The sequence below is a fragment of the Chenopodium quinoa genome, unplaced genomic scaffold (genome assembly GCF_001683475.1).
Source record: "Chenopodium quinoa cultivar QQ74 unplaced genomic scaffold, ASM168347v1, whole genome shotgun sequence".
Taxonomy (NCBI): domain Eukaryota; kingdom Viridiplantae; phylum Streptophyta; class Magnoliopsida; order Caryophyllales; family Amaranthaceae; genus Chenopodium; species Chenopodium quinoa.
This window is the reverse complement of record NW_018744311.1, coordinates 2,809,744-2,837,043: the sequence shown is the minus strand read 5'-3', so window position 1 is coordinate 2,837,043 and position 27,300 is coordinate 2,809,744. Positions and strand designations below refer to the sequence as shown.

The 27,300-nt window shown below is 39.3% G+C and overlaps 1 protein-coding gene across 1 annotated transcript; it reads right to left on the bottom strand.

Annotated features, from left to right (window-relative positions):
* Nucleotides 1-1,536: 1,536 nt before the first annotated feature.
* LOC110696123 (probable pectinesterase/pectinesterase inhibitor 61) lies at nt 1,537-8,316 on the bottom strand. Its single transcript, XM_021873409.1, has 4 exons — nt 7,679-8,316; nt 5,425-5,864; nt 3,658-3,797; nt 1,537-2,557 (listed from the first exon to the last, which is right to left on the bottom strand). The coding sequence occupies exons 1-4, from the start codon at nt 8,255-8,257 to the stop codon at nt 1,860-1,862; spliced, it is 1,857 nt and encodes a 618-aa protein (XP_021729101.1). The 5' UTR covers nt 8,258-8,316; the 3' UTR covers nt 1,537-1,859.
* Between the last annotated feature and the right edge of the window lie 18,984 nt (nt 8,317-27,300).

Here is a 27,300-nt window from a genome sequence, read left to right as displayed (position 1 = left end):
TGACCCGACCCACTCTTACCCGACCCAAACCCGACCCGTTTACCCGAGTTGACAGCTCTATTCTCTACCGATAATTAATTTTAATTAAAAAAATAAAAAATTATTTTTCCATCTTTTAAATTTTAATTTCACTTATGTTATAAAATAAAATATTTCAAATGATCAATGACAATTTTTTTTTTTTTTAGACATTATAAAATAGTGTATATGACTGTACAGTGAGATCGAGTTGAGGCAATTAAATTACATTTTTACTATGTCAAAGCAAACATAATTGAACAGATTAGTTTTACCGTTGGCCATTTCTTTTGAATAGCTATAAGTATGTAATTTGATAATGTAAGTGTAATAAATTCATGATCAAGGATTCATGGTAGTCAATTTTAATTATTCATTGTTGAAATTTGTTACAGATGAAAACCCTAATTAATATTTTGCATGTTAAAGAGAACCAAAAATAGAAAAATAGGAAACGTATTAGACAAATGGTCCCCTTGTGGGCTTACATATCCTTCTCAGCATCAATATGCAATTTCACACCTACTACTATATACTAATTGCTTGCTTCACTATCCAATTATATTTCTACTCATCACAAACTCACCCTTTATCCAATTCCTTCTCTATCTCTATCTTAGCATTGAATTGGGAATGTGGCCACATTATATGCACATACTTAAGTGCCACTTTTTTTAAATTTTGACATATTTGAGTAATGTACTCTCGATCATTCCGTTTATAAATGTTGTTCATATCTGATTGACAGTTTCTGTCTTACAAAATAATTAACATACATGAACAACATTAAATTAAATAACTGATAAGAGAATGAACCATTGATTATCAAACCAATAACATATGTTTCAAATTTACACATAAAAGGGCAATTGATTATCGAACCACACAAGAGAGATTATTAATTACTACTTCGTAGGTATATCCTTGAGAGGGTGGAAAATTATGTTTACATAATACAATAGCTAACTAGCTGGTCATTATCCTCATAAACATAAAAAAGCTAGTGGTAACATACCAAAATGCATGGTAAATAATGATTGGAAAATTCAGAAGAGTTAGTGGAGAATAAAGAGGTGAAAAACATGGGACATTCCTAATTTGGAAATTACAAAAATAAAGGGTGGTTCTTCCAACTAGGGGAAGCTGGCATACATAATTAGATATAATTGCATTCTATTTTAGTACGTTTGTTTATCTCTTCTGTCCCTCCGGAACAGTTGTTCAGTTTTCACATGCACCCTTCATTTTTAGGGTTACACCTTTCAAACCCTTTTATGGCATGTATGCTCATATATTAATAGTATGACTAAGGGCCTGTTCTCATACGTTTATTTTCACTTCAGTTCAGTTCAATTCGGTTCAGTTCAGCTCCTAATTTCCTTCTCTTATAAAATATTCAGCTTAGTTTAGCTCAGTTCAGCTCAGTTCAGCTGAGTTCAGTCTATGAGAACATGCCCTAATAAGCCATTTTTTTAGACACATGCAAGTTGTTATATATCTTTAGGTGCATGCAAGATATAATAGTTAAAACAATAGGAGCTTATTATTGATTACAATTTGCTAAAGAATCTTATGTATACTAATTACAATGAGAGGCTAAGGATAAATAAATGATATAAAACCACTCCAAATGTACCATTTCTTGTTTGGAGTTAATTAAAGGCCTATCATATATGCATTTTTTTTTTATCTATAAGCATATAGATTAGCACACTATATAACACATTTTTTTCACACAATTACACACAAAAATTCTAACATGCAATGCTTATACTTTTGTAGTCGATTGTAGCCGACAACTATGGTTTGCACAATTACATATTGTTAAACTAATTCCATTATTAAGATGATAATCCTGATTGATATGAAACACCTGTTGAAGTTATCCAATCTTGGCCAAATATAAATTGAGACACTGTAAATTTCTCTGCCTCTCCTCTAGCCATATTCACATGCAAACCGGGCCATTTGACCCGTTGTGACGTGTCGGCCCGTGGCCCGACATTGCCATACTCACCATAGTATAACTTGTCTAATGGAGATGTTGCATTCCACTCTAACCATCCTCTAGGATCAATATGATCACCCAAGTAAGATTCCATGTACACAACTCTAGCAAATATTTTCCATGGACGGCCTAAATATGTTGGGTAGCTAGACTTGGCTGCCTCGAGGTCCGTGGTTGCTCGGGCTTGGCAAGCTTGGATCGACATGCCCGTATTCTGATTTGGGTCCTTTCGGTTTTGGGCTGTAATTGTGACCTTTTGTTGGGGCATGGGCTTACGAGCCCACATGGTGCAATTTTGGAACACAACAGCCGCGTTACCAAAAATAAAATCTACGGTCCCATATATGTCACACTCTCTATAGAATTGTCTTTGTGAGTGTACGTACAGTGTGTCTTGGTATCCTTTTATCTCACAACGGTAGACCACAGCATGGTCTGCACCTACACGAAGGGCTACGGCTTGGTGGTTACCAGGGCCAGCCTCGTTTACAAATGTAATATCCCGAACTACAAAGCCAGTGCCGGTTGCAGCTACAAAAGAAAATTCACAATAAGAGAACATTAATTGACTATTGAGTGTGAAAGAGGTAAAGGGTTAAAACCAAAATAATTCATCTACTACGTATATTATTATTGTAGATGTCGTGTAACTGTATAATTACCTATTATTGATATTATTCTTGTAAAATAAAAATAAAATTACTCCGTCCATTTTTTTTATTTATTTATATTTGAAAAGTTTACTCCGTACTATGGAGTGGTAAGGTCGGAGAGATGTCATTTTTAGCTTTTGAAGTGAGTGGGCCAATTAGAAATTGGTGGAGGAATTTTTGTCCTTTGTAAATTTTGTATTGTTGGATAAATTTTAGTGGGTTACTTTCTCCAAAAAAAAAAAAAAACAAAAAAAAAACAAAAAACAAAAAAAGGGTTAACAAGGCCCACAAGATTAAAGTACGTAAGACAGAAATCGAATTTTGAAGCCCAATAAGGCATGAGTGCATTACCCGGTCTTTTTTTTTTGGGGTACTACAATTTGTTGGTCTTAGCGTAAAGGCTGAAATTGAATTGTTCAAATATTGTTTGTTAGTTACACGATTATAATGTGAACCAGTTCATTTTCCCAAAAAAAAAGATTTTATCTTTGTTTCAAATAATTTTTATAGTTGCAATATTTTTAGTTCAAGCTAGTTTTTGCATAATTTCAATATTTATCTTTGTTTCTTAATAATAAAAGTTATGAAAATTTTGATACTTCAAAATGTATATAAAGAATTAAAGACTAGTTCATTCCTGACAAAAAAAAAAAAAAAAAAAAAAAGGCTTAACGAGGATGACATTAGGTATCCCAAAGCACATTTCATATATTAAATATCTATAATTGTATAAAAATAAAAATTATATAAAGTTGATATTGGGAAAATATTCTAAGAGACGAATCTAACAATATCACAAATGATCATATTTTACTTAACGTATAAATCATATTATATGGTTAAACAAAAGTGATGAATAGTGCAAAAGTCCAATTGTTGCGATATTATTAAATCGAAGGAAGTAAAATCTCACTATAATACCTTATTTTTCCCTGAAAACAAACCACTATATAGTAAATTATTAGAAAAGTAACTTACCAAATGCAGCAGTGTGAAAAGTGGTAATCTGGTCACGACCCACACTCCTTTGGCCAGAAATCACAGTCCGACCCTTGCCTTCACCTAAAAACCACAAGTTTGTTTTCTTTCTTCCCACTTTCAAGTTTTCCTCTGCATATCTAAAGCAATATAAACTTGATTTAATCTATGTAGGAAATACATATATATACTTGTATTTCATACCTAAATGTCCTATACTTTTTATTCACAAGGTGTGTACAAATTCTTAAATGGACCTGGTTCACACTAATTTATTGTGGACCACTAATATTAGAGAAAGTATGGTTGTTTTATTAACAAAAAAGGGTCACCAAAATATAAAAAAAGTCACTATGTTGAAATAAAAATCATTTTGGTAATATATAAGCCTAAGTGGTTATTTTTGTAATGAAATATTTTATATACTGATCAATATGAATAATAAAGGCTACTATGCTAAAATTAGGGTAATAGCGTCGTATTTCAAGTTCACAATATTATTAAACGTTGTAGTAGTTTTAATAAAGGTTACTATGTTAAAAATAAGGTTACTATGTTAAAAATAATGGTCACTATGTTCAATATAATGTCAGTTGCGTGTGTATAGACTTTTGGTCCGCAATAATATTATTGTGGACCAGGTCAACGCAAGTCTTTTTGTTTTTCTTGTTAAATCAAGCCTATAACATCATAATTAGTACAAGTAGATACTTTGTATGAAACAAAAGCTGGCACTACTTATAGAAAGTAAGAAACAGTAGAAAAGCAAAACTGCCGACACTAAGCATTTGTCATTTTCCTATTTTTTTTTTTTTTTTTATTATTTATATGCCGTTTTCCTAATTTATTTATTATTACATCCTTTTTAAAGCCAATTTCTTATTCTTGCAAAAATTAAGGAGGTATTAACCTAGTGTTAGACTGAGAACATATATATAATAAATCACGGGTTCAAATATCTCACTCCCATATACTCGTATATATAAATTATAAAGCTTATGACTATTTAATTCGCATTTATTTTTTTAAATTTTTTTTTTAAAAAATCATATATAAATATGTTGATTGGAATAATTTATTTTAAATATACATTCAAAAGGTATATATACTACTATCATTTTTGGAATGTGACTTTTTTTCTTCTACATTAATTAGCAAGTTAGCAACTACTCATAGAATGATTTTTTTTTTTTTTTTGGGTTAAAACTACTCATAGAATGATAAGTATGCGATCATTTGACTAATCGACTTCAGTATGAAAATTGACATCAATTGTCAAATCTAATTATATTAGCTACTTTTTACTTCTATCATGTGAAGGTTGTATATATTTTGTGAGGACATTTCTCAATCACATTTTTATAAATTTATTGATAAAGAAGCTTATTTGTGCAAACTAATTGGACAATCACTAAAGATCTTGTTTCTCAATCTTGTCAATAGAACATCAATACAATCATTCACTAATTATATTATTGTTCCTTAATCTTACCAATACAATAATCATTTTGTGATTAAATATAACTATCTTGTTTCATAATCTCTAAATTAATTAGTAACTAGAAAAGCGACAGATAAGACAAATTATATTATTGATCTTTATTAGTGGAAATACTTAACAATAATAACAATACGCACTATTAATTCTTGTCAATTGATGTATATATAGAGTTTAAATATGTGCAACCTTATCAAGCAATAATTTATACAAGTATATGGAGTATATAAAGAAAGTTATTATGTCCAATATAGAACAAGAAAACTTACGTTCCAGCTTTAACAAGGATAACAATGCGACGTGCACTATTTTCGGGTGCTTTTTTGATAGCCTCAGTAATAGTCTTTACGGTTCCTGACCCATCTTGAGCCACAACTATATCCGCTTGTACACTTTGGGTCGGGGTGCCCAAAAGCTCTCGTTCAGACCTTGTCATCCACTTAGGAAATCCGGAATCATTATCTATGTAGGTTTTGGGTTCGAATCCTAACAACCTCCGATTTTGTATAGGAGTGCCTGAAAAGTCATCCATATTATGACTGGCTGCATATATAGCTAGACTACTGCTGACTAGCTCGGATAAATCTTGGAGCCTTTGGACCATTTGATTCTTGATGGTCCCACCCACGTTGTTAAATCCTTCCGTACACGTGTCGTGATTCGTCATGGCCCCACTTAACCATGTCACCACATCTTGCTGGGACCCTCCCTGTTATTCAAAATATTGAATAATGCTTAGTGAATTACTATTTGCCAAAAAAAAAAAAAAAAAAAATAAATAAAAAAAAAACTAGTTGCAACAAATAATGTTCGTTGGTATTATATTGTGGTTAAATGGTGATGGTATTCACTAGTTTTATTAGTATCAATTGAGTTCTTTGATGGTAATATGAATGATACCATCTATCACAATGTAATACCAATAGGCATTACTAGAGTTACCCCCTAAATCCCATAATGCATAACATAGTCAACATTGTATAGATGTCGATTCACTTGTTTAACTTTAATTTATATATAATTAAATATTAATAAAAATTATTTTAAAAATTACATTATGAAAGTTTATATATATTAATTAATTAATAGCTATCTAACAATATTTTTTATGATAAAATATGTTTTTATTATGAAAAAATTATGATTGAAGCTAAAACATAAATAGTGAAAAAAGTCCAACGTCTCATGTATTCTGGGATGGAGGGAGAATTAATGACTCAAAACTTTTATAAGTATGGAATTAAGAATGCTACTGTATTGGCAAAGGGAAATTAAAAAGTTAATAGTAACTAAAAAGAAACAAAGAAAGTACAATTATACAATTAGAATGTAGCTTTTTGTTGAAAATCATAGCAACATGAGATCGAAAACAATGAGAAAAGCATCTTGTAATTAACAAAGAGTTTTATCTAACTTAGTCTTATTAAAACTATAGCAATAAGTGATTTAAATGTTCCTCACAATGTCTATTATGACAAAAATTAATCAATTCAAGTTGTAGACAAAGTGTTAAAAATTTAAAAGGATGACACTCCCTCAAATTATTATTTATTAATTTATTATTATTTTTTCATGTTTATTTTAAATTTACTCATCAATAGAAATGGGATCCACCACTTTTATAGTTTTATTCACACTCTTATTTTTAAATTGTCACTTTTACATTTTTATTTCCCCTTTAAATTATAGTGCATTCTTGGTTTCATGAAAAGAGAGGTGTGAATTGAAGTACTTTTTGTGCATTTTTGTTACTTATCATCTATATTTAATCAATTCAACAAAGTATTATTTTTTGTATCTTACCATAAGACTGTCATATAAAAAAGTATTGGATTTTGTATTCCAACAATTTATAAGTGCAATAATTTTGGAATTATTTGTCTCTATATATATGTATTGTATTTTACTTGGGGTCAGTTTTTATAAGAAGGTACATAATAAAGAGATGGTGAAAACAAGTGAGATAATTCCAAACGAATTATGGCATCATTTTATCTCCATCAACTAACTGTAGCTGCTACTCATAACCTCCACTAAATTTCTTCTTTTCACCAATATAATGTTAGACAAAAAAGAGAATCCTTTCAATGAATTACTCCATATTATTTTTATTAACAAATTACTGAATGACATTTTCGCTTTTAAATATACTGTTTACAGATTATCACTTTATTTTGTTTGTAATAATTTTAAGTAGATTATCGAAACGTGTACTTCTATTAATACGCGAGTACTAGTTATACCATTACATTATAATTTTAAGTTTTAACATATAGTATTTCGTATCTATTTTGAAAGTATAATGAATTTTGACATGCAAATTAAATAATAATTACACGATGATCAATGTTTATTCACCGTTACACGTGTATTTCAACAACATTAATATGTAGTAGTAATAATAATCTTGATTCATGAACATTGGACCCATCATTAATGTGAATAATATAATGTCGTTAGTAATACTGTTTGTTAGTAATATAATCTTATTACTATAATTAGTAACACTGTACTAAAACTCACCTGAACTTTAGCACCATTACTATCACTACCACTCTCCACTTCCACCGACGACGACGTCGTTTGAGAGACATAGACCAACGACCGTCCGAGGAGGTCAACGGAATCATCCAACAGCTCTAAACAATCCTCGTACGCCGACCTCGTCAACGTGTCCATCTCCCAGTTCCTTATCTCCGTTGACTCCCCTAGTGCCACCCCAAATTTTTGTAAAGTCATGTTTACGGAAATGTGGGCCACCTGGAGCGGGTCCTTAGCGAACACGGCTCCAGGGAACTTTGTCAGTGTTGACTGGCAAAGTTCTGGGAACCGGGTCATCCCACAGGCTTGCCGGATTACCCTAGTGGTATCGGGGCCTGGGAATGACCTTGCAGGGGCCCTCCTTATGGACTTCATCGCCACTGGGATTCCACAAGCAGTGGCGATGATGAGGAGGGCCCCTGCAAGTAGGAGTAGGATTTTACATGTTCGAGTTTTGGATGGGGGTTTTGGGGTGGGGGTGGGGGTGGTGGTGATGGTGGGATCGAGTTCGGTTATTCGGGCGGATGGGGTGGGGATTAGACGGCCGTAGTTTTGGCTCATTTTGAGGTGGTGTAGGATAATGAGTTTTGAGTTTAAAGAGAGATAAAAGGGGGGGGGGGGGGGGGGATAAATAGGGGGGTTTTGGGAGGTGGGTGCAAAGTCTTGTCTAAGGGAGAGTGTTAACTAACTAGCTGTTTTCTACTAGGATTACAAATGGAAAGTTTGAGGATGGCTTTTTAGCGGTGTTTATTAGGTGTATTTGAAATTATGTATTCTCATCAACTATTGGAATATAATTTTGGAATGAATATTTATGATTGTGCCTTTTTAGTTTTTAGTAGTTGATTTGGCTTTGTATGAGGACTTGAGGTAGATACGTGAAAATGTGCAATGAAGTGCTTTAGAATTCTGTTTTATTTTATACGCCGACGTATAAGGTGCATATTGGGGTTGTTTGGTAATTGGCTTTTTGCCTAACTTTTGGCTTTTGGCTTTTAAGTTTGGTCAAACAGCCAAAAAATATGTTTGATAGTTGGCTTTTTTGTTGGCTTTTAAGCTAGCTTTTCCGCCAAAAGCTAATAAGAGTAGCTTTTTTTTATTGGCTTTTGGCTTGTTGGCCCACTTTATCACTAATAAACAGCTAACAATCATTAATAATTTTATCAAACACTTTTGAAAACAACCAGCTTAACACAATAACTTAAAAAGTCAACACATACAGCTAATACTTCCAGCTAGTCAAACAAGCCAAGCAAACAACCAACAGTCAACCGCCGATTGCCAAACAACCCCATTGTATAAATATTATATTAACAAGCTGAAATTTAAGATCTGTTCTGATTTACTGAACTGAGCTGAAACAACTGATTGAAGCTGAATTGAATATTTTATGAGAAAATAAAATTAGAAACAGAACAGATTGAAGCTGAATTGAATTGGATTGAAATTAAGTTAAAGAAAACATACCTTAAATCACTACTTTAAAGTATATTTAAAATGGTGTGTTGGTATACAATTGAATTATATATTAATGGAAACCGAAGTACTCGTGCAAGTAATAGAAGTATACATTATGGATAAGGTAAAGAATGATTAAATTTTGGAAAGATAGATGATGTAAATCATGACAAAGGCCGGAATATGTAGTCATGGAGGTTTCCTTACTTTCCTAGTTAGTTAGGTAAGATTAGTAATTTAATATCACACTATCACCTCATTCTAATGCAACAATTAGGTAAATACTATTTTATTTTATATCTTCCCCACTTTTGCCAAAAATAGGGTGTTTGTGTCGCTTACATATGGGCATGTTCACGTTTATTGAACTGAGCTCAATTGAACTGAACTGAATTGAATAGAGTTGAAATAAATATTTTGTGAAAGAAGGAAATTAAGAGCTGAACTGAACTGAACTGATTGGAGTTGAGCTGAATTGAACTGAAATTAAATTGAAGTGAACAAGCCTAAGTGTTATATTTTTTATTTTATATTTTTACATAATCATTAATTAAGATTCAAGAAGATAAATTATTATTGCTCTTTAACACATACTTATAATTTATAACATTACTAGATAGAGTAGTTTTTCACTTACCATAATTATGATTACATATTAAATTCCATACTATATATCGATCTATAATACGTACTCCAATATATTAAAGACACATTTAATCAAGTACTCCCTTCGTTTTTAAATACTTGTTTCACTTTCCATTTGCGGTCGTTTTCAAATACTTACTCCATTTCCTTATTGAGAAAGTTTTTACAATATTTAATCAATTTCTCTCACCTAGTGGTCCCAACATATATTCTCTCTCCTCCAATTCTCTTTACTACTTCTGCTTTTTATAATTTTTTTTCTTCCACCAACCCCACTACCTCCATATTTTATTTCTTTAATTTCTCCTAAAAATCCGCGCATGAAGAAATGGGGCAAGTATTTAAAAACGGGGGGAGTAATAATTTGTGTGCAACAATGTATACTTTCATACGACCTCTCAAAATAAAGTAAAATGTGTATACTTTCATACCAAGCTTATTTGTACCTAGTAACTTTGAGGTTACTAGGCCGAAATTGTTTTAATTTTTTTTTACACCAAATTGTTTTAAACTTTGCAGTTCAATTTTTTGCTCTTTTTGAAGTTAAAAAAAAAAAATAATGCTCCCTGCCTTTTAAAGGTATGTCAAATTTAGTTCCTTTAATAACAAATAATGGCTTAATAATGGGAAGAAATTACTTCGTATACAATAATTTTGTTTAAAAATACTTGGTAGAAGAGATGAAAGGGGGCAAGAAAAGACGAATAAAATCGTAGTCATTTTTGTCGGCGTGGTCGAAATTGAAACGCACGAAAAACAATATAGAGGACAAATTAACTTTAGTGTCAATTATTATAGCTCAATTCTACACACAATTATCAATAGATTCCAGAACATTGATATGAATCAATCCATTGTTTTCATTTAAGCCTAAAACAGAAAAAAGGCATTTTTTAAGTTGTTGGAAAAGTTCAATTCAACTTCTTTATTCTACGTAGCTAAGAAACCTTGTGCCTAAGGAGTCAAAAGGATAAGAAAACACTTGGAAAAAGAAATTAAAATCCCATTCAATTTCAATCCTTTTTTAACTTTTAAATAAAAATGATAATTTTACAGACTGTGTTAATTTGGATTTAATTTTGTGCATTTGGATAAGCAATAAGACCAGATTGATAACTATAAGATATAAAATTTTATCTAATTAAATTAGGTTTAAGTTGACTCGTATATATTTGTGTTGTGTCATAAGTTGCCACTTATAATTATATTACTCTTGATTGGTGATTATAGAGATTGATTTATATGATGGTCGAGTTTGTATCATGTTGTTTTGAGGCATAATTTAAATTAACAAATGTGAAATAAGTTTAATTATTGCACTATAGACAAGTGTTTATATTTTTAAAACGTGAAACAAGTTTATTTAACTGGACTTGCACAAACATATAACAAGATGTCATGGTCCCAAATTATGTCATTTACTTTTAGATAATCCATAATTAGTACAAAACATGGATTAGTAAAACGAAGAATTAGTAGCTTCTTAAACTTGGTCAATTGTCATGAAGTGAGCGAAGTCGTCTCAACTATGGGCTTTCAATTTACTCGTATTAGACTGTGAAATCCATCGAATTGACACCTCATAAGATTTGTCAGTAGTGTCAAATAAACTAGCCTTCTGGCCCGTTCCATGTACGGGTTATTACTTAGAATATTTTCCTTGTAATGTGTTGCTTATTTGTGTTATATGAGTCAGCATTGTTTTATTGTATTTTATATGTTTATATAATGTGGACTAATTAGCTCAACTTTTTTTTTTTTTTACTATTACTGTATTTTAAGTTTAGGAGATAAAAGACTACGACTTTATTTTGGTGTAGTTGAAACACTTCATTTCCTTACTTAAATTTGCAAGTTACAGAATGCATAAAGACATGAACTTTATTTTTTTGATAAAAAAGGTGACATGTGGCATGTGAGTGATTTGTGGTGACATGTGGCATATGAGTAATGTGTGGTTTGTATTTTTAAATACTAAGTATAGATATAGATTTGCCGTCAAGCTTATATCAATTTAAACCATCATCAATATCTTACCAATTGCTTACCCAATTAAGTGTAATATAAAAAAGTAAAAAAAAAACTAATTCATGCAAACTAGGGTCCCTAGTAGTAATAAATTGGAGATCGAATAATATAATTTATTTATTTATTTATTTACTCATGTGTGTCCATCTAATTATATTTACTATATCTGTTACATATTAGTTGTAAATTTGTGATATTATTTTTCAGACATAAAATTTGTGAAATTATTTTTCAGTTGCAAAAAAAATTTACAACTAATATATAACGGAGATAGTAATTATTTTTTGTATGTAATGTCGCTAATACCTACCCTATTTTGTCCTTTGATTGCTTCATGAATCCTGAATATTGATGTAATTTCCTTTTTCGCTTTAGTTTTCATTTTATTGTAGGGATATATTTTTAGGTTATCTCTTACAGAGATCATACCTTTTATTGCATATTCCTTTTTATTCCCGAAAAAAAAAACATAGTACAAGTATTACATAATTGTATAACATTTAACAAGTGTAAAGAAGAAATAAATATATAAGGATCTTAGTCATCCAACATGCATGAGATTATGTTGGCTTGTATAAAGACCCTATACCTTATTAATCAACTTTAATTTGTGAAAATGTGGAAATTTCTATTAAGCTAGGTTGTAGCTTTCAACGGTGCTAATTAAAGAACTTAGTTCCCAGCTGTATGACAAAGGAGGTTACATCAACATGACTAATGTAATTATATTTGACAAATAAATTAAACATTATTATCATATATACCAAGAAAAACAGCAATAAAGGTGCATAACATGGTATTTTGCTTGCTATTAATTAAACACTTAAAAGACAATATCCTAAGAGCTATTATTTGTGGACCAAGAAACATATATGCCCGCATCACCCTTAAAAAAGTTAACAAACATACGAAGTGCGATTCATGAAGGAAAATTAACATACTTGTATTATTTAGATTGAATAAAGAGTTCATTATTCTTACAAGATTGATGTATACTTGTAAAAGGTCTCAACATATACATATCCTTTATGGTTTAATACTAAAAATTACGAAATCTAGAATAAAGAGTTCACTATTCTTACAAGATTGAAGGTTTAACATATATATGCGGTGTTGCCTTTTCAGCTTGTTATATGTTTGTCATAATCTGTTTGCTCATCGACCTGACAACCTCCAATGCATTTTCCAAGTTCACAAGAAAGTGGAATACATAAATTAAATAGAACTAACATTAAAAATCAACTATTGTAGCATCAGAATTAAACTATTAAGTACAAATATGAGTAAAAACCTTATTAGGCGATTAAACTAATTAGTTTGATTTATCTTCTTTTAAGGAATTGAATTTTGACTCAAATGTAATTAATTAATAACTAATAGTAACACCTTTTACGTAAGATCTTTAACTTTCGCAGCTAAATAGTAAAAGGGATGGCATATTTGCATTATATTAGTGGGGTTTGAAAAAAGAGAGAATATATTATCTCGTAATCTTTGGGTGTCAATCATCTTATTAATGCATGTATATATTAAAAATCTTAGCATAAAATCATACATTTTTTTCACTTAAAGTCAATTTTTTTTTTCCATAACATTCTCATGAATTGGAGGAGAAAATACCTTTATGCATTGCTATAATTCAACGTCTGAATTTCCTCTTTCTAGCTATCTACATCATCGATCTATAATACTACATATTGATTTATTTATTTTGTTGAAATTTGCTCCAAAATTAAATGTGCAATGCCGTCTTTTTCCCATGATATATAATTACTTCATATTTTCATCCAAAATATGTATGATGAGAGGCAAAAAGTACGTAATAAATTAGACCGTTATAACTCGTATACAGATCGACTTAGTGACGATACTATAATTTTGAATTTTAAAATCAAAACCAATGGACGATAAAGTACCATTAATATCAACCCATTGAATAATGTGATACATAGATAATGCACAAATTATGAGACGAAAGAGGATAGAGTTTCAATTATTTATATGTATTCAATGTTGCGAGACTTGTGACCATCAAAATAACAGCATATGATTAATTAGTATCTAATTTATAGAGTACTATATATATTTGCCACATTATTGAGGATATATTATTACATTTCATGATGTTATTGTAAGTTGATGATGGAAAGCTAGAAGAGACAAGAAATTATTTTTAGATGCTAATTAATTAAAGGCATGCATTAGTTGGTTGAAGCATATAATAAAGCCTTTTTTTTTTTTTGAAAGGAAAGCATATAATAAAGCTATGATTGGTTTTCTTGTGATTTGATTAGAAAAAAAGTAGACTTCTCACCCACCAAAACCAACCAATGACGATTAACTAATTAAGGGCGCTGAAGTTAGAGTTGATCTCTACTATGATGACGATTAATTCCTTAACCACTATAAATTATTCCTTACTTTGTAATTTCTTCATCAAACAACGAACTTATATGGAGTAATACTTGTTTGGGTCCAATTTAGTCCAATTGGGCCTGGTCACTGAATGATCCAATTAAAAGCCCAAGGCAAAGGTTCAACTCTCCAAACATGCTAAAGTCAAAAATCAACATCCTCAAAGCCATGTCAAGGTCAGTCAACGGCCCAATCAGCTTGGCCCAGCCCAACTGATTTCCGGGCCCAATCCGCCTCCTTCATTAACCAAGGTATAAAAGCCAACAATTTGGTCAATTCTTGGTAAGACAAAGACAAAGACAAAGACAAAGACAAAGACAAAGACAAAGACAAAGACAAAGACAAAGACAATAAAGCCTCAAGCAACTAAACTCTTGCACAGCTTTCTCTCTCTAATATACTGACTTAAGCATCGGAGGGGCCTTCCTCGGCGTCCCCCCCGAGGCTAGTTTACGTGTATTTGTTGTGCAGGAAACCCTCGGCTCCTGCGTCGTTCGGACCGAGACCAAGTTCCCTCAAGATAAAAGGATCTTCCGAGATTCGATTGTTTTCATCCGAAACAATTTGGCGCCGTCTGTGGGGAACGCTACTAAATTTCGCGTCAGTCATCAAACACTCCGGCAGTCGCCATGACTAAGAGTGGAAAGAGTTCCAAGAAGGCTAAGAAGGGAGGAGGCCGGATTACGGTGAGGGAACGCCAGCCGGTTTATCCCTCCCCGGAGCAAGCCTCTTCCGAATCGGAGGCCCCCATTTCTCCGGAAAGGGGAGCCTCAAGAGGTCCTAGCCTCCAGGAGGAGAACACCTCGCACCACACTCGGCAGCCGGGGCCATCCCCGAGACCGAGTGGCTCAGGTGCGAGGAACTCCCCGCCGCGCCATAGCGTGCAATCCAGGTCACATCCGCAGGAGACTCCTCCCTCCGGACCCTCCACCGAGGAAGTGGCCAGAGCAGTGGCCATCTGCATGGAGTTCCTTAAAGCTCAAGGGGCTCCAATCCGGATGCCTGATGATCACCAGCCGAGAAACCTGAAAAGGAGGATCGGTCAGGATGATGGTGGACAAGTTCCACCACATAGACAGCTCGGCCAGAGGTGGCGAGGGGACACCCGAAACTCCAGTAAGGAGAGGAGGAGGAACCCTCAACCCTCTGACCACTCTGAAGCTCAGAATTCCATGGGGCCCTCCAAGGACCCGGAATTCGCCCGCCAAAGCGTTCACGAACGCTTGGGTTCGAGGGAGGTGAGTGTGCATAGCCGCCTCACCTTCCCAGAGGATACCGGACCCCACCCAACCTTGTCTCAGCCGGGGACGAAAACCACTTCCACCTCCGAGAGAGGAGGGAGCGAGGTCCCTGAGGCCGGGTACAAGGGGAAGGCGGTCATGGTTCCATCGAACTCGCCCTTCCGGAAGTGGATTCTGGAAGAGCATGTGCCAACGGTCAAAATCCCGGCACATATTACTTACGATGGTACCTCAGATCCTAAGGATCACATTGCCTCTTACGAGGGGCACATGTATCTGAACCCGAGGTCTGAGGCTACCTGGTGTAAATACTTTCCTACGACCCTCAAAGGTGTTGCCCAATCCTGGATCACCAAAGGGCTCAAGGAAGGCTCCGTAACCGGTTGGAACGACCTCTCCAACAAGTTCAAGAGCAAATTCTCTACGGCCAACCGCCGAGAGAAGACCACTGCAGAGCTAATGAGTCTGCAGCAGGCGGAGGACGAGAGCCTCCGCGACTATCTGACTCGCTTCAGCAACGAGTCATCCGGAATCACAAGCCTGGATCAAGGCCTGGCCGTGTTCGCGCTACGGAACGGCCTCCAAGCTGGAAAGTTCCTGGACTTCATGGTCATGCATCCCCCGCAGACCCTGGAGGAAGCCTTGGAAGCATCGGATAGGTTCATCCGAGCCGAGGAGTGGAACAGATCCAGGTCTCAGTCTCGTCCGAGAATTGAGAAGCCGAAAGGGCAGCAGCCAGAAGTCTCGGCGCAGAGGAAAGGGAAGGCTAAGGCCTCAGAACCGTCCTCTGCTGCCGAGCCGAAGAAGGAAAGACACTTTCCCTACACGGGAAGGTACGATTCATACACTCCACTCTCCCTTCCCCGTGCTAAGATTTTCAGCACGACGAAGGACGAGGGGAGATTCAAAAAACCTCGTCCGTTGCCTCCCTGGCATCAGACGAGGGGAAAGGACCAGTGGTGCGAGTTCCATGACTCACCCGGACATCGCACCGAGGACTGCGTCCAGCTGAAGGACCAGATTGAGGATCTGGTCCGCAAGGGGTACCTGAGCCAATACCTCGCGGACAGGCGCGAGGAGAAAAAAGCTGAAAAAGATTCTCGGCAGGACCTCAACTTCGCTCGGAAGAAGGATAAGGGACCTCAGGGCAAGGAGTCCCTCGACATCCTAGTTATTTCCGGGGGAATCTCGCGAGGCACAGCCAAACGCCAACTGAGGGGTCTAACCCATCAGATTCATCAGGCTGAGCTTCGGCGGTCCCAGTCACCGGCGCCGAACATCCTGTTCACAGCCGAAGACTGTGAGGGGGTGGTATACCCCCACGATGACCCACTAGTAATCATTCTGGGCATCGCCAACCGCAACGTCTGGCGGACCCTCGTCGACGGCGGTAGCGGGGCGAACATCCTCTTCCGAGGAGCGTTCGACCAGCTGAGGATGGGAGCCGAGCACCTGGACCCCGCACCCTACCCGGTGTCTGGGTTCAACGGCTCTTCATCGTATCCCGACGGGAAGATTACACTTCCTGTCACCATCGGCGAAGGCCGAGCAGCTAGGAATATCATGGCCGAATTTTTGGTCGTAGATGCTCCATCTGCATACAACGTGATCATGGGGAGACCCCTCATTCACGGCATTCAAGGAGTCGTCTCCACGTATCATCAAATCATGATATACGTTTCAGACGAGGGACGCTCCGAGAAAATAAAGGGCAGTCAAAAAGAAGCCCGCCGATGCAATCACCTCAAGCCATCCACGTCTCGCCGAGGCGACCGTGGCGATGGGGAGGAAAAGCACCGGGACCGAAACGCCAAAAAGCCGAGAGGCTCAGACGTTTCGGCTAATGAAGCCCCAGACAACGAGAAATCTGATGGGGGCCAAAAGGCTGACTCCGCCTCAGAGCCGAACGACTCTGATGGCCAGCCGCGGTCAGGAAAGTCTGCTAATATTGATAGCAGGCCGGAATTCGAGGAATCCAACTCTAAGAGCATGGAAACGGATGACCTGACCGAGTCAATAGAACTGACCGTAGGAGATCCGAACAGATGTGTTAGCATCGGGTCGTCACTGGAGCCAAACACCCGTGCGGCACTCGTCCAACTCCTACGGGCCAGTGGAGACGTGTTCGCCTTCTCAGCCGCAGAAATGCCCGGGATTGATCCGGACTTCGTCTCCCATAGGCTTAATGTCGACCCCTCCAGTCGACCCATTAAGCAGAAAAAGCGGAACTACTCCGCCGAAAAGAACCAGAACATCGCAGCTGAGGTCGATAAGCTCCTAGATGCTGGGTTCATTGAACCCTGTCAGTATCCGGAGTGGCTGGCCAATGTTGTAATGGTTCAGAAGGCAAATGGTAACTGGAGGATGTGCGTTGACTTCACGGACCTGAATAGGGCATGTCCCAAGGACTCCTATCCGCTGCCGAGGATCGACCAACTGGTCGACTCGACAAGCGGGCATGCTCTGCTCAGTTTCATGGACGCATTCTCGGGATACCATCAGATCTTCATGCACCCCGAGGACCGAGCTAAAACAGCGTTCATAACAAGTTCCGGGTTGTACAATTACAGAATGATGCCCTTCGGATTGAAAAATGCGGGGGCAACATATCAGAGGTTGGTTGATCAGGTTTTCGCCGAGCAAAAAGGCCGAAACATGGAGGTTTATGTTGACGACTCAATCGTCAAAAGCATAAAAGAAAAAGATCATGTCACGGACCTAGCCGAAACCTTCGCCACCCTCAGAAAATACAAAATGAAGCTGAATCCGAAGAAATGTGTCTTCGGCGTGAAGTCAGGCAAGTTCCTCGGCTTCATGGTCAGCAAGAGGGGGATTGATGCAAACCCCGCCAAAGTACAAGCTGCTTTAGACCTCCCCGAGCCGAAGACAAAAAGGGATATTCAGCGTCTAGCCGGGAGAATGGCTGCCTTGTCCAGGTTCATCTCACGAGCCTCAGACAAAGGGCTCCCTTTCTTCAAGGCGCTGAAGCTCCAAAATTCAAAAGGCATTGAATGGGGAGACGAACAAAAGTCAGCCTTTCAGCAGCTCCGTGAACACCTGGCTCAACTCCCAACACTGGCAAGGCCAGTCGTAGGAGACATCCTATACTTATACGTGGCGGTCAGTCCAGCCACGGTAAGCGCGGTGCTGCTAAGGGAAGAAGAAAAAGTTCAACAGCCGATCTATTTCGTCAGCCACACCCTGACGGATGCCGAGACGCGCTACCCATTGTTAGAAAAAGTGGCTTATGCAGTGGTGGTGGCTGCTCGGAAGTTGCGACCCTATTTTGATTCTCATCAAATAGCGGTTCTAACTGATCAGCCGTTAGAGAAAGTCCTCGGCAAGGTTGAAAAATCCGGTAGACTAGCAAAGTGGGCTTTCGAGCTCACCGAGTTCAGTATCGGTTATCAGCCGAGAACAGCCATCAAGGCGCAAGCCTTGGCAGACTTCTTGGCCGAGTGCTCCTATCAGGAGACTCTGGATGCAAGGAGGAAAATCTGGACCGTCTACACGGATGGGTCCTCCACCGTGAACGGTTCGGGGGCAGGGGTCGTCATTACCTCTCCCGAAGGCAAAACCTTCGAGTATGCACTAAAATTTTCATTCAAAGCCTCTAACAACGAGGCCGAATATGAAGCAGCCATTGCTGGCTTAGACCTGTGCATATCGTTGGAAGCCGAGCATGTCTACCTCAAGACAGATTCTCAGCTGGTCGCCAATCAGATCCGGGGGGAGTATGAGGCTAAAGAGCCTTCAATGGCAGCTTACCTCACAAGGATCAAATCGACAATTGCGAAGCTGAGATCTTTCGAAGTAGAGCTGATCCCAAGGGGTCAAAATGCTCAAGCAGACGCACTCTCCAAACTTGCAAGCTCAACTCTGACTGAGTTAAGCCGTTCTGTCTATGTGGAGGTGCGCCGAGAAAAGAGTGTAGCCGAAGCAATATCAATCTGCTGCGCTGCACTCGAGCCGAGCTGGATGGATGACATCCTGGCTTATAAACTCAGGGACGAGCTCCCCGAGGATAGGAATTCGGCCTCCAAGATAAAGCGGATCAGTTCACGATTCCTCGTCTTCGGCGGCCAACTCCTCAGAAAATCCTTCTCCGCTCCATTATTGAAATGCGTGGGTCCAACGGATGCCGACTATATTCTCCGAGAGATTCACCTCGGCATCTGCGGAAACCACATAGGAGGGAGAACCTTAGCCCACAAAGCTCTCAGGGCAGGGTATTTTTGGCCTACAATGATCTCGGATGCAAAGAACATGGTCAGAAAATGCGAGAAATGCCAAAAATTTGCACCGGTAATCCATCGGCCATGCCTAGATCTCCAGCCAATTCTTAATCCTCTTCCATTTGCGCAATGGGGGTTGGATATTCTGGGACCCTTTCCCGAGGCCCCATACAAAAGAAAGTGGCTGATAGTCGGAATCGACTATTTCAGCAAATGGATTGAAGCGGAAGCTGCTTCAAGCATATCTGAGCAAACTGTCAGACAGTTCATCTGGCAGAACATAATAACTCGGTTCGGCATCCCAAAAGTTTTTGTGTTCGACCACGGCAGACAGTTTGACAACCTGCCCTTGCGCCGATACACTGATCAATTCGGGATAAAATTGGCTTACTCCGCGGTTTGCCACCCTCAGAGTAATGGCCAAGCCGAAGCCGCAAATAAACAGATCCTTAACGCTCTCAGAAAAAGAGTAGAGGATCAAAAGTCCAAGTGGGTAGAGGAACTTCCGGGAACCCTCTGGTCACTCCGGACAACCGAGAAGGAGGCAACGGGGCATTCACCTTTTCAGCTGGTGTATGGATCCGAAGCAGTGCTTCCAGTGGAAGTGGGCTCAGAAAGCCTACGAGTGAATCTCTTCTCAGCCGAGGAAAATGAGCAGCTCATGAAAGAGTCCCTCGACTTCCTTGACGAGATTAGAGATCTAGCCCGAGAAAGGATGGCTGCACACAAGCTCAGAATGAGTAAGTCCTACAACCGAAGAGTCTATCAACGACCTCTCAGAGTTGGGGATTTAGTTCTGAGGAATGCTGCAGCTGTTCAAAAAAGTCGCATTCATGGCAAACTCTCAGCATCTTGGGAGGGACCTTATGAAATTTATCAAGAGCTTCAGCCCGGTACCTTCAGACTCAAACAAATGGATGGCACCGAGCTGAAAAACCATTGGAATGCCGATGTGCTCAAAAAATACTATGTGTAAATCCTTCGGATAGTACAATCCATGTAAGTACACTGATTTTGTTTGTAAAAAGGCCATCGAGCCAGTATTCATTCAGATTGCGTGTATTCTTTAAGTCTTTATGCTTTCTACGGTTTTTCAAAAATTCAAGGTTTCATTCGGCGCTGTCCGGGGTATTGCATAATGATGCCTTGTACCTCGGCAAGCCGTAAAACCTGCCAAAAAAGGATACAAGCCCGAAGTATTGCATAGTGATGCCTTGTACTTCGGAGAATCTGTTCCTTTGGGCAAAAAGGCCATAGACTTATCCGAAACATAGCCTAAAAAATAGGAACTGATAAAGCCCCGAAGTATTGCATAGTGATGCCTTGTACTTCGGATGAATCAGTTCCGGGTGGTAGTTGCAACTCTGAAGTATTGCATGATGATGCCTCGTACTTCAGATAAACTGCTGCCCCGGCATGGTGTTTCGGATAGTTGTTCCCTTGGATGAATTGAAGAAAGTGTCACAAGAGTACCATCTCTAGAGTGAAAACTCTCAGGTGGGAAATCAGTACTTTAAAAACAGATGTAGAAAATAAAGCAAAGTGTTCAAAGATCCTCGGCTTAGCCGAGAAAAATTATCAGCCATTCCAGAATTCAGAAGACCTCATCTTCAGATTTCTGGGGGGGCAGAGGGAAATAGAGAAATGGCACAACTGATCTAATACCCTTCAGCTCAGCCGAAGTTTGATACTTATGTCAGTTTTTTCACAAGTTGAAAACATCCGAGTACAAACGGCAAAAAGAAGTCTCAGCAGAAATGATTCTCGCTAGCCGAAGTTCTGCACTTAGCAAATATTTGAAAGATCATTCAAAGAAAGCAATAAAGTGCGAAGACTGGTAAAGCGAAGAAAAAAAATACACAAGAAAGCTGAGAAAGTGAACTTCTTTGAAATAAAATGTTGAATTACAAAAATAGTCGGCAGCCGCCCACAAGCGGAAAGTAACAGCTGCCGAAATACGTACAGGCAAAATAAAAATATAATAAGCTGTTGTACGATAAGGCAAGCTGAAGCAAAAAAAAACAAAAGGCAAAAATTCAGAAAGCGGCAAGTCTAAAGTTGAGCGCATGATGAACCGCAAGATTCTGAAGACGACTGCCCGAGTTCCTATGCTTCAGCCTGAGGATCAGACTGATCAGCTTCATTGGGCCCAATGGTGGTCTCAGCTCCAGCAGCAGAAGAAGCAGGCTTTGCACTCTGCCGAGCCTCCCTTTCCCTCTGCTCAGCCTCCAACTCCATCCTCTCAGCTTCTTCCTCGGCTTCCTCAGCCTTAAGGATTTCAGCTTCGATTGGAGTGGCATACTTCATGTGAGGGTCTTCGGGATCTTGGACCCATTCAGCACATTTGGACCAGTCCAGCTTCGGCTCAGCATGAAGGCAGACCCTTCGGCACACTCTGAACCCGTTTCTAAAACCCATTTCATACTCTTCTTGGGTATAGATACGGACTTTGAGTAGAGCCTCAGCATCGGCCAACTTCTTCTTCGTCTCCTCCAAGTCTTCCTCGGATCTCTTCAGCTCATCGACGAGCTTGGAGGAGGAGCCTTTCAGCTCGGTAAACTCTTGCTGAACCTGGGAAGCCTCGGCCTGAACTTGGACCATTTCTTCCTTCTTGGCAGTGAGCTGATCCTCAGCCTCTTGTAGCTTAGCTCTTTGAGCTTCAGCAGCAGCAGCAGCCCTTGAGAGTTGGACATCCCTAGCTTGGAGCATCTCTTCAGCAGCCATTCTGCTGGCTTCAAGAGATTCTAGCTGATGCTGCACCTCAGCCTGTGCAGCAGCTCCTTGGATTCGGCTCTCGATAGCAGCCTTGAACTTGGAGATGTCCACCCCCAGGTGCTCTTGGAGGAATTTTTCCCCTTCCATCAGTGGGGGAAAAACCTCCATCTCCATAGCATCACAGAAGGTTTTCAGAGCTTCGGCAGCTTTTTTACCGTACTCCTCAACCTCCTGCTGCTTCTCTTCAGCTGCTGCCTGCTTCAGCTTAGCAAGCTTTAGCTCTTCCTCGGCTACCCTTTGATCGTGCTCGGCAGCGTCCACCCTATCTTGTAGGGAATCTATCAGCTCTACAGTGAGAGTCTGATTGTGCACAAACTGAAAACAGGGGCACAAGTTAAAAAAGTAAAAAATAATAGCTGAAAGGTTGAGTTCAGAAAGAAATCAAGGCAAGGAAAATTACCTGCATCATCAGCAGTTGGTTAGACCTGGCTGGGTCAGGAACTGATCTACTGGATTCGCCCATCCCAGCAGTGGCCTTCAGCGACCAGATCCTTGCCCTGTCTACTTCGGACATGCCAGCAAAATTGCCGAAGTAGGCTGCAGCTCCTTCTCGGTTTTGACCCCATATGAGGTCCCAGATGTGATCTGGGATTGGAATTCGGGGGGCCGAGAAACCCATTTCTCCAGAATGCAGAGTCTGGAAAGAAGGGAAGGACGACGATGGAGCTTGATTAGCTTTGGTTGTCTCAGCATCGTCCTTCTCAGAGGAGTCAAGTACTATGACCTCCTCTTCTTCAGGGGTGAGGACGAAAGCCTCAACCTCTCTTGCGATATCTGCCGTGAAGCCTTCAGCACTTGACATCACGGCATCTTTATTTCCGTGCTCAGCAGCACTCTCCTTGATTTCTTCTTGGACCCCTCCCTTAGGTCCGGGAGTTCTCTGATCCACCTCCATCTCAGGAGGTGGTGGAGGGGTCTTTTGAGGAGATTGGGGTGTTGGCTGGGGAACCCTCGGCGATCCATTGCCTTCCTCAGGTTCCCTTATTGCGACGCCGATGGTCATCGGCCTCTGCTGAAAATCATGAGGGCCGATGATGGCCATCCTTCGGCGCCTTTTCAGAAGGGGCTGCTCGTCCATATCTGAATCTGAAGACTCTTGTATTTGATCTTCGGGACGAACAGGAGCTTTGCCTTCTCTGTGTCTGTTACTCTCTTCAGACTGTAACAGACAGGGGGGAAGAAGAGTGTGAGTAAAAAAAAAAAAAAAAAGAAGAAAGAAAAAAGTTGTCTAAAAACTCACCGAGGTCTTCAGCAAAGCCTCGTCTTCTTCAGCTGCTCTAGCTGCAGCTTCGGCTTCAGCAGCTCTGGAGGACCCTTCTCCTCCTTCACAAGCTTCAATAACCCGTGCAACCTCTTCGGCTGTACGGGCAGCTTCAGCTTCTTCTTCCAGCAGCTGAAACAAGGGATCCCTCTTCTTCCACCAAGGCTTCTGCCTCTGATACAGAGCAACAGCCTCAATTTGGAAGTGGGAAGAGTCTAGGTGAACCTCTCGGCGCCTTGGTTCAGTGATAGGGGGAGCCCGATCAGTTACGACTCGTTCTCGGTTGACGCCAAGGCGAGCGTAATCAATGCCGATGTTGGTCTCGTCCCGTTCTGAAAAAGAAAAGGGGAGAAGTCAATTCAGTTAGTTCGGCACATCACAAGAAAGCAAAATGAAAGAAGAAAAGAGATAATTAAAAGGCCTCGGCCCCAGCCGAAGAAGATTACCATCCCTAAACTTTCGGCTGAGGCCGACAGCTGCCAGCATATTCTCTTGGAAAACATAGTGCGTATCGGGGAGCCAAGTCTCCGGGATATGCTGCATTCGGCCGCTGCCTCCCCGGTTCGGCAGCTTGCCGAAGATGTTCTGCTGATTAAGGTTCGGGTCTGGCCCGCTATCTTCGGGAGGACCTAAACTTCCCATATCAGGATCCGGCTCGGCAAGATACCGGGGAGCGCTGAAAACATAAGGATGGCTCGGCTCCGTGGGCGCCCTAACCCAAATCCATTGACCTCTCCAGTCCTTGTCTGAAGAGTCGTTCGGCCACATGGTTAGGAACGGGGGCCGAGACTCAATCCGATACCACCCAGAACCATGGCTTCCGTGCCCACTCTGAATATTTGGCACTAGCCGATGGAGCTTTCTGAAGCAGTGCAGGTTCGGCACGTATCTGAAGAATTTGCAGACCCATAAGTACGTCATTACCCTTCGGATGCTGGTGGGGGTCAGCTGGCACAGGGAAATGTTGTAATGGATCAGCAAGTCTCGGACGAATACGTCCAAAGGGAACCTCAGCCCATACTGAAGCTGTCTCGTGTACACCCCCACATACCCCGGGGGTGGACGATGGATTCTATCGGATGCTGAGGGCATTCGGCACCAATATCCATCAGCTTCAAAAATGCCGTAGTGCAACTCAATTTGCTCAGCAAATCGATATTGATCGGCGTTCTCTACCCACCATGAGTAGGGACGGTTCTTTATCATGGCCGAAGCTACTTCGGCATCCTCCCACTCTGAAAACCCTGGGAGGATATCCCAAAGGACAGCGGGAACTTCATCATCCCGTCCTGAAGCTCTCACCCCCTCAGCCCTCTGAGGAGGAGCCGAAGAAATGGGAGTCGCCCTAACCCCTTCAGCAGGGTCAGACTCTGTCCTTCGTCCATTCCAGGTCCCAATCCTGTCCCTGGGATCGGGGATTAGCCTTGCTCTTCTTGGAGCACGGGCTCCACCTCTAACTCCCCTCACCATCGACGAATTTCGAAGGAAAAAGTCGAAAAAGGGGAAAGAGTGCAAAGTCGAAGAAAGATGAAATAAAATCAAAGGAATTTACCTTGATCTGAAGCAAAAGCCGCCGATTTACGAATTGGTAGTGACAAGTCTCAGCTTCTAAGCTCAATGCTCGGGGAATTTGCGAAGTTTTGATGCGGGCTCTTGAGCGTTCTTGAGAATTCTGGGTTTGTGTTGATGAGTGAGTGGGGAGAGAAGACGCGCCTCTATTTATATCTCCAGAAATGGGAATTCAAGGAGTCTGCGTTTCAATTTCTCTCAAGCACCCCACTAAGTAACCGTTAAACACACAACCTTGCAGTTAAATCGCCCACTACCCGTCCAACTTCCGCAATCACCCACATTAACTGTTGTTATCTCATTAATCATGGGTTAATTACGGTTTAAATTCACATTTTTGGATCAGCAAATCATTCACTTCCCTCCTTTTCTGGTTAAATCAAACCCGACCCGTCATCCTTCCAAATCGGGTCTGGGGGGCAAGTTGTTTGGGTCCAATTTAGTCCAATTGGGCCTGGTCACTGAATGATCCAATTAAAAGCCCAAGGCAAAGGTTCAACTCTCCAAACATGCTAAAGTCAAAAATCAACATCCTCAAAGCCATGTCAAGGTCAGTCAACGGCCCAATCAGCTTGGCCCAGCCCAACTGATTTCCGGGCCCAATCCGCCTCCTTCATTAACCAAGGTATAAAAGCCAACAATTTGGTCAATTCTTGGTAAGACAAAGACAAAGACAAAGACAAAGACAAAGACAAAGACAAAGACAAAGACAAAGACAATAAAGCCTCAAGCAACTAAACTCTTGCACAGCTTTCTCTCTCTAATATACTGACTTAAGCATCGGAGGGGCCTTCCTCGGCGTCCCCCCCGAGGCTAGTTTACGTGTATTTGTTGTGCAGGAAACCCTCGGCTCCTGCGTCGTTCGGACCGAGACCAAGTTCCCTCAAGATAAAAGGATCTTCCGAGATTCGATTGTTTTCATCCGAAACAATACTTATAGCTAGTCTTTTCAATTTTATAAAAATATTTCTATTTATATTTCAAAGTAAATTTATGGGAGCATTATTATATTATTACCGGATGTCAAACAAACATTTCTTCTTTTATCTATAATTTTCTTTTTTGCTAATATTATTTAAAATAGTTAATATTTAACAAATATTATCATTTTTTTTTTTGTGTGTGAAGGAAAGTAGAGCATATATTCATTAGAAATATCTAATTAATGTCATTAGATTAATGTTTCATATAAATATTTTCAAAATATTAATTTTAGTGATATTTATAGATACACATATATAGAAATCAGTGGTCAAAATTATGTGATAGATAGCGTATTCACGTTTGGCATTTGACATGTTAAAACATATGATACATGAATTTTTTTTAAAACAAATATAGTGCAGAGTATTATTATTCCATATTAAGCGTGGTGATGAAGGAGAAGAATATGAACGACCTAATAAAAATGTAAGAAATAATGTTTCCATTGATTGATCAATGAAATAATGTACTGTACGTAAATATGGTGATGCTAAGCCAGCAATATAATGATAGTAAAAGCTATAAAAAGTATGAGATTATTACTACTTTGATGTGCTTTTAAGCTACAATAAAACTTAACAATCAAGTTATATAAACCAACTTTTATTCATACTACTCTTTGCAAAAAGATTTGTGAATTTGTTGAGATGAATCATTACTACATAATTAATTAACAAACTAAGATTTACTCGAAATAATTGTCGGTGGAATATTTGAGCCATCCTGTTTGTTTCTTGCAGTTTTAGCAAACTAGTATCCATTAAATACATTAACATTATACTTCGTACATAATACATATATACATATGATGCATTAATTAGACCTGTCAATTCGGATAAACGGGTCAGACTTGGATCAGGTAAGAGCGGGTCGGGTCAATTCGGATTAATTCCATAGCCTATGCGTGTCGGGTTTAGGTTGGGTCATGCTTGAGTCGGATCACGCACGTCGGGTGATACTTCTTATCGAGTTTGAGTCGGGTTTAGGTCGGGT

Bases quoted from the DNA above. Each gene is read 5' to 3' on its own strand.
- LOC110696123 (XM_021873409.1), bottom strand. From the start codon at position 8,257: ATGAGCCAAAACTACGGCCGTCTAATCCCCACCCCATCCGCCCGAATA. The intron at 5,865-7,678 runs GTGAGTTTTAGT...TTTGAATAACAG, and splicing joins GTAATGGTGCTAAAGTTCAG to GGAGGGTCCCAGCAAGATGT. The intron at 3,798-5,424 runs GTAAGTTTTCTT...ATATTGCTTTAG, and splicing joins ATCCTTGTTAAAGCTGGAAC to ATATGCAGAGGAAAACTTGA.